Here is an 8,584-nt window from a genome sequence, read left to right on the forward strand (position 1 = left end):
CCTGCCAATATTGTTTCATTGTTTCCTTGCACTCCCCCATCCATTGTCTCTTGTCTGACACCTAGGGTATGTCTATACTACCCACGGAAATGTCGGGCAGTGATCTATCCAACGAGGATAGAGAATTAGAGAATATCTTATTGCCCTTATATAAATCCATGGTATGCCCACATCTTGAATACTGTGTACAGATGTGGTCTCCTCATCTCAAAAAAGATATATTGTTATTAGAAAAGATTCAGAGACTGGCAACTAAAATGACTAGGGGTTTGGAACGGGTCCCATATGAGCAGAGATTAAAGAGGCTAGGACTTTTCAGCTTGGAAAAGAGGAGGCTAAGGGGAGATATAGTAGACGAATATTAAATTATGAGTGGTGTGGAGAAAGTGAATAAAGAAAAGTTATTTATTTGTTCCCATAATACAAGAACTAGAGGCCACCAAATGAAATTAATGTGCAGCAGGTTTAAAACAAATAAAAGGAAGTTCTTCTTCACACAGTGCACAGTCACCTCGTGGAACTCCTTGCCTGAGGAGGTTGTGAAGGCTAGGACTATAACAGGGTATAAAAGAGAACTGGATGAATTCATGGACATTAAGTCCATTAATGGCTATTAGCCAGGATGGGTAAGGAATAGTGTCCCTAGCCTCTGTTTGTCAGAGGATGGAGATGGATGGCAGGAGAGAGATCACTTGATCATTAACTGTTAGGTTCACTCCCTCTGGGGCACCTGGCATTGGCCACGGTCAGTAGACAGGATACTGGGCTGGATGGACCTTTGGTCTGACCCAGTACGGCCATTCTTATGTTCTTATCTAATGGGGTTGTGCCCAGTGGGGGATCTGTTCTCAACCAATTATCTGGAAGAAAATATAAAATCACTGTTGGTAAAATCTGCAGATTACACAAAAATTAGTGGCATGGTAAACAACAATGGAAATGGGTCAGTCATACAGAATCACCTGGATCGCTTGTGGCTCATCTGAACAACCTGCATTTCAATACAGCTAAATTCAAGGTCACACAACTAGAAACAAAGAATGCAGGTCAAACTTATAAGATGGGGGCGGGGGGAAGGGGGTTGTATCCTGGAAAGCAACAACTCTGAGAAGGATTTTGGGATCATGGCAGACAACAATTTGAACCTAAGCTCCCAGTGAAATCCCATAACAGAGAGTAAATGAGATCTTTGGATGTTAATAGGAGAAGGGCAGTAAAGTTACCTGCATATACACCATTAGTGACACCTTTACTGGAATACTGTATCCAGTTCCGGTATCCACACTTCAAAACAGATGTTAAAAAATGTGCAAAGTATTCAGAAAAGAATGAGAACACCACAGTTTGGAAAAGAATCCCTACTGCAAAAGACTGAAAAAAAAGCTCCATCTATTTAATTTATCTAAGGGAAGATTCAGCAGTGACTAGAACACAATCTATAAGCAAGGAAGAGTTTTCTGATAGTTATGGCTTTTTAAACTGGCAGAAGATGACAATGACAAATTCAGATTAAAAATAATAATACCTAATAGTGCTTTTCATCAGCAGATCTAAGAGTGCTTTACAACAGTCAGTAGCATTATCCTCATTTTACAAATGAGGAAACTGAAGCACAGAGGTGAAAAATAAGGCACATGTTTTAAAGAATGAACATAATTAACCATTGCGACAACTTACCCAGAGCGGTGGTGGATTCTCCATCACTTGGAGTCTTTCAATCAAGACTGGATGGTTTTCTAAAAATATCTGCCATAACTCACACAAGAAGATAGAGGCTCAATACAGAAATTATTGGGTGCGGTTCTGTGGCCTGTGTTATACAAAAGATCAGACTAGATGATCAGAATAAGAAGTTTTAAGGCCTGAAGGAGCCAATCTATGAATTTACACTAGTTGAGGACATGGCTCATCATGTATGAGCATTCTCTTCTAACACTAATATTTAAACTTCACAAGTTTTGCAGTAGTTATAGCTTTTCTTCCTAATTAACTCCCTCTTGCACACACAATCAAAACTGGTTGTTTTTAGTCCAACATAGGAGAAAGGGTTCATTTCCCCTGCCCCTCACCTCAAAAAATTTCAATTGACAGGATAATTTCCTGGTATGGAAATAGTGAAAGTTTCTATTTATTTGATTTCAATAGTAAAAAAACCCCCAAACATACCAAACAACCCCTCTTCCCCCACAATTAAGAACTTTGTTGTTATACATTAAACATTTTAAAAACAATACATTTTCCTTCATACAGATAATCAAGTAATATGTTAAATATTTGTCAACTGATTCTAAATTACTTACTTACTAGAACATGTAATTTTGACAACACATAGAAAGGTTAAAGGCTTACATAAGGAACGGAATTAGATCCGCTTTTAACAGGCTGACCCAGCAAGGCAATGAATGACCACAATTCCCACTGATACCAATGGGAGTGGGGGTACTTGGCATCAGACGGGCACCGTGCAGGGCTGGGCCTTCAGCTGAGATTTGCAAAGGAACCTAAGGGAGTTAGGTGCCAAAATCAGGCAACCTTTGAAAAATTCCAGCCTTCATGTCACTATGCCCTGGTGTAGCACTGAAGGGTTTTGGGAGAGAGCTGAGTTCATCTTCAATCTTATAAAGAGACTGGCTGATATAGGATCTTTGGGAGAGCAGATGGAGAAGACAGATGAGGGGTAAAGTTACTCCAAAGGAACTAAAGATGAAGCACCAAGTTTGGGTGTGGTAGAATATGGGATTATGGTTTGGAACCTTCTGTACGTAAGAGTTTATAGCAGTAGGAAATAAAAGAAACTATTGTTCAAACCACTTCACCAAGATAAAATTACATAACCCTCAGAGAACCCATATGCAGTAGGCATTTACCCCCATTTTATAGATGAGGAAATGGAGGCTCAGAGAAGTGTAGCAACTCGCACAGCTTGCCTCGTGCTTGGACTACACCTGTGTAACAATATGTACTATCCAAAACAGTATTTTCTTAAGAGCACTTAAAATGTCACATTACAAACACGCTGCCAGATTCACCAATGGTGCAAAGACTTCTGCTTAGTAAAGTGATGGGCTTGGCCTCTTTTGTGGTTTGCTCCATTCTATGGTCCGGTTAACCCCATGAACTGAGTGCACGCATATTTTCACATCAATAAGGAGGAACCTCCTTCCGGGAGGACCGGATTGCCTTCATTTACTCTTCTTTGGTCCACTTCTCTGTTCAGGGCCTTCTGCCCTCTTCTTTCTCCAATCACAGATCTCCGAGTAGCTACATGATTGGCACTTCCACGCTTCCTCAATTTCCACCCCCTGGACCTCTCTTTGTCCTTTCCAGTAAGCAAGGTAGTGCTGTGCTTTCTCTCGCACCTTTTCTTCTTCAAACCGAACCACCTCCGTTCCGAGCAGGGTGTTACTTTCCTGGTGGCTGTATTCGATTTTCAAACAGTCAATACCAGGGATGTCAGAAAGCGTCAGGTTTAGATACATCAGTTCCAGGAGGTCCCCAAAGCAGGTTACCGTGAATCCTACTTTCTGAGCATGTTCCCTAATTTGCGATCCCAGTGGCTGCTCTGGCCTCAGCTGGATGTGACTGGTGATAACATCTGGTTTCAGTTTTCCTTGCACCATGGCATCAAAAATGTATTTATACAAACAGACCTGAAGGCGGGGGGAGAGGGGGAAGATAATTCAATAGATGATCAAACAATAGTGCATTATAGAATGCAACAAGCTGGGATGAACTCCCCTAGGCTATGTCTACACTGACAGCTAGGGATGGGAATCCCAGCTTCAAAAGACATACTCCACTTTCACTCATCTGAGCTCACATGCTAAGAATAGTAGTGCAACATGGGCAACGGTGGCCCAGCCTAGTCACCGTGAGTACGAACCCTCCAGGTTCAGAGGGATTTGTACTCAGAGCGGCTGGCCCAATCTGCTGCTGTCCATGCTCCATTAGCTTTAGCTCAGATGGGAGCAAGCATGAATATGTCTGCACAAGCTGGGAGTCACACCCCTAGCGCAGAGTGTAGGCACAGCCTCAGGCGTCACTGGAAATCATCATGCTACTCAGTGCAATATGGCTTCGAACGCTGAGTGTATTATACATAGAAATGCCCATCTCCGTAAGGTTACAGATCACCTCCAAATAGACGAGAAGCCCAGGAAAATGTGGACGGCTCACTGAACCACAGAGGAGCCAGTGATAAAAATGTACATGCAAATAACTTCTAGATGTAAATAAACTGTATTCAAACTCGAGGCGAGGGTCTGACAGAATGAGACTTAATCAGCTGAACTTTAAAAGGTGGGGTTTTCACCGCTGCCCTAATTCTAAATGGGAATCAGGCAGCCAAATAAATCCTTTAGTCAACTTTGATGATACGCAGCTGAAAGCAGATCTCAAATTACATGAATAGGGTGCGCTTGTAGTTAAAATAAACTTAATATTGCACAGCCAATCCAAGCGCTGTGGGATTTGATGGCAATAGTTTAGTAGGTGACATATGTCTCTGCAAGTCAGCATTGAACCAATTATCTGGGAGGCCATGGAATGCTGGAGGTCCATCTTTTGCATGAGATGTTGACCCAAGTGTCCTGACTTGTCTTTGAAGATCCTAGGGCACTTTTCCCAAGAGAAGGGTTGTTAACGCTGATGCCTGGTCTGAATCCCAGCTGGGGTGGTTATACTCCACCTAATGGAGTTCCCCTTCTAGTTTCAACTGAATACTTCCTGTCCTAACCAGTTGTGTAACATGGCGGCTGGCTGTCAAACAGAGGTTCTCTTTCAGTCCAGAGATGGCTGCAATTCACATATAATTTGCACAATAATCTGCAGAATGTTTTTGGTATAAGAGGGACAATATAAATACACGGTCGTTACATTACACTACTTCCTTAGTAATGTTAGTCTAATACCCATCAGTTGCTTGTTTTCTGAGCAAATATTTGTCTATGGATTTGAACATAATTTTACCCCTATTTTGAACATATTTGTCTAAGGATTTAAGCATATTTTACCCACCTGGAAATAATCTCTCTTTTTCTGTGCTCCAGAAGGCATAAAAGGTCGGCCTCGAGTTTTTAGCTCTCTCAGCTCCAGCTCTCCCATGGCACTATAGCATAGCTCATCAATGACTCCCATCAGGAAGACATCTTCTATTACTCCAAACACTGGAAGCTCCCGCACACAACCACCTGGAATACAAAATGGGATACCTGTACATTTTATGAGGCTCGCATGGCTTTTGAATGAAGACTTAAGTAACATTGCAAATGTCTTGGAATTGTAGTACTGATGCATTTTAAGAATTTGCATTTAGACACCAGATTAAGAGAATGCTTGCATGCCTCCCCAAGGAATTTCAGTTTTAATAATCTAAGATGGTTATTAGAAATTCAGGCAAGGGAGTTTAAAATAAAGATTTTTGTCTTAATCTCTAATTGTTATCATCCTTTCAAGCTAGCACAAAGATCACAACAAATTTTTATATATAAAACACACTCACTCTCTCTCTCTCTGACACCACACAAACACAGAGTAAAATGAAGATAAAAAGAAATTATGACAATATCTTTTGCCTGCCTACATACCTGCTTGTAGTTCTGGAATCACAGAAAGAAGATTCAGTATTTTTATTGCCCAAGAATCTTCCCTGCTGGTCACATGTACTCTCACTACATCATGGACTTCTAGTTCTGATTTCAAAAAGAGATAAAATGATTATTAATTTTTTATCACAGTCCTGCCTTGAGGCTGTAACTCTGGGTTCTATTGTGCAAGGCACCATGAAGCATGGTAAAAAAGCTTCAGTGTAAATAAGCAAGATAGACAACAGGTGGGAGGGGAATCGGGCACCGAGATGAGTACCCAAGGATTCTCAACAGATCAGTTGGAGAGCCAGGAAGAGAAGAACCTATGTCTCCTGACCCCCAGTTCAGTGCCCTCTTTGAAAATAAATTACCAATGTTAGAAAATGATACAAAATTAGGCCCCTTTCCTTGATCCTGGTGCAATATATCAATCCACTGAGGATTACGAGGAAAATTTTCTTTTTTCCCAGGGATACCCATAAGTTAAATTTAGTCCAGATGCCGGCACAGTAGGATAGTTAAAGCAGTGTGTGTAATACTGCTCTTTAATGCAAGTATATGCTTTTGGAAGGCTCTTATGAGACTAGAAGGTGAAATTCGGCTTGCAGTTATACCTGTGCATCCCTGCTGACATCAACAGTGTCGCACAGGTGTAGCTGTGGGTAGAATTTGACCCAGCATATTACAAGTAAATGAGTTTGTTCACAAACACATTAAAGCCTTCCAAAATCTTTGCAGAAAAGATGATGAAACAACGCCCTGTGTAATAAAAGATGCAGAAGCAGCTGAGAAGAAAGAAAACAAAAGGGAAGTTTTTACTGCAACAGTCTGGTAGTGTTACCTCTGGCTAGATGTATGCTCTTCCCTGTGTTTAACAACACTACTGTCTCTGGCGCCTGCAGCTGGGGGAGCTCCCTCCCATAAACCATTTGTTGTTCGCACCAACTCTGAGTGGACAGATCAGTCACACATAGGTACTTCAGGTAATATTTCTCCAGGGGAGTCTGTGCTCTCTTTCTTTTCACCTTCCCAGCTGCACTGTCTTCCGTCAACACCTTCTTTAAGGATTCCAGAGGCAGGTCGCTTGAGGAGTTTGGCTTCCCAGAGTCTCTATAATGAAACACATTAATTGTTTCCTCCTTTCTAAAGTACTTTAAAAATACAGTTGTTTTGCAAAAAGCGACAAAGAGCCCTGTGGCACCTTGTAGACTAACAGAAATATTGGAGCATGAGCTTTCGTGGGTAAAACCCACTTCGTCAGATGCATTCATGGCCGCCTTTATGACCCGCGAGCAGGGGCGGCTCTAGGTATTTTGCCGCCCCAAGCATGGCAGACAGGCTGCCTTCAGTGGCTTGCCTGCGGGAGGTCCCCGGTCCCGCGGATTTGGCAGCATGCCTGCGGGAGGTCCGCTGAAGCCGCAGGACCAGCGGACCCTCCACAGGCATGCTGCCAAAGGCAACTTGCCTGCCGCCCTCGCGGCGATCGGCAGAGCGCCCCCCATGGCTTGCCGCCCCAGGCACACGCTTGGCATGCTGGTGCCTCGAGCCACCCCTGCCCGCGGGGCCTGACTGGAATACTCGGCGGCGGTCCGGGGCTTCAGCAGCACTTCAGTGGCGGGGAGTTCACTCTGGGTTTTCCATGACACCAAAGGACCCGAAGATCCCTGGAGCAGGGCCTCCTTAGGCACAAGGCCCTCTTCCGGAGAACTGGGTGAATCAGCTTAAAGCCGGCCCTCGACGCATTCACCACGAAAGCTTATGTTCCAATACTTCTTTTAGTCTATTAGGTGCTACAGGGCTCTTTGTCTCTTTTTACAGATCCAGACTAACAGAGCTACCCCTTTGATAACTGTTTTGCAGTTTGCACAGTAAGTTTATCCAGCAAAGCCACTAGCACAAAGATGACACAGGAAAGTGATAAGCAGTATCAATCTCTCTTTCAAGTCTGTGCCAAGTTAGGAACACACTGGTATAGTTCCTGTTGTCCTCTGGGAAAGCCCAGTGAGGAGCAGCCATTTACTTTCAATGAGCCAGATTAGGGCAAGTTCCGACAAGTTTCACACCCTGCCATGGGAAAGTCCTGCTCAGCCCAGGAGCAAGAGGAAAGTCTCCCTGCGTTAGGATCTAGATGCTGGGAGCAGGGAACAACCGCTGGGATAGAGATTTGATCTTCCGGACTCCTTGGGGCGGTTACAAGCCTTGCCCCCCTCCCGCCCCCGGCCGTGTGTCCAGGCAGAGGGCCGGTTCGCTGCCCCTTGTCTCCGGGAGCGAAGGGGGTACAGGACCCCACCCCGCTTTGCAAAGCCCCCAGGCTGCACCCCAAAGAAGCCCCCCGGGGGTTACCGGAAAAGCCGTGGCCAGAGGAGGCGGGGGCGAGCTCCGGGGGCTGCCGCCCCTCTAGGCTCTGGGGGGGCGTTTTACAGGCGAACCCCGAGGCTGGGGAGGGGGACAACGCTCACCCCGGCTGCAGCGCCTGGTCCCCCGGCTCCAGCAGCAGCAGCAGCTCGGAGTCGCTGAGCTCGCCAGGCTCGGAGCCCGGCCCCGCCATGGACGCTCGAATTGCAGCCTCGGCTCCGCCTCCCCCTGCGCGCTGGGGCGAGCACAGCCCGGAGGAGGGGAAGGGGGCAGGTCTCCACCCCCGGCCCCTCCCATCGCGGTCTCCTGCCTCCTCCCTTCTCTGGTCTCGTCCCTTCCCCTGCCTCTCCGCCGCCGCCTTAGGGTCCAGCGCTGCAGAGATGCAGAAATGGGCACGAGTAAGGCGCAGCAATGGGGCCACGGGGCCACCCCAGCCGCCCCGAGAAGCCCAGCCCCAGCAGAGGCATTATGCCTTGTATCCGCCCCGGCAGAGGCTTCTGGCGCTTTTACTCTCCACTGCCAGCTTGTCCGGCCACTGCCAGTGAATGGACAGGCCCTGGCCACAGGCTGTAGGTTTGATATTAAACGGATACCCCCCATTTAGCAAATCCTGATTCTGCCTTCCTCATGCGGCCTTGCCCACT

The 8,584-nt window shown here is 45.7% G+C and overlaps 1 protein-coding gene across 1 annotated transcript; it reads right to left on the reverse strand.

The window, feature by feature from the left end:
• Nucleotides 1-2,112: 2,112 nt before the first annotated feature.
• EXO5 (exonuclease 5) lies at nt 2,113-8,149 on the reverse strand. The gene is made up of 5 exons (XM_030536317.1): nt 8,045-8,149; nt 6,427-6,695; nt 5,586-5,690; nt 5,017-5,189; nt 2,113-3,650 (listed from the first exon to the last, which is right to left on the reverse strand). The coding sequence occupies exons 1-5, from the start codon at nt 8,131-8,133 to the stop codon at nt 3,183-3,185; spliced, it is 1,104 nt and encodes a 367-aa protein (XP_030392177.1). The 5' UTR covers nt 8,134-8,149; the 3' UTR covers nt 2,113-3,182.
• Between the last annotated feature and the right edge of the window lie 435 nt (nt 8,150-8,584).

This window comes from Gopherus evgoodei, chromosome 17 (assembly GCF_007399415.2).
Source record: "Gopherus evgoodei ecotype Sinaloan lineage chromosome 17, rGopEvg1_v1.p, whole genome shotgun sequence".
NCBI lineage: Eukaryota > Metazoa > Chordata > Testudines > Testudinidae > Gopherus > Gopherus evgoodei.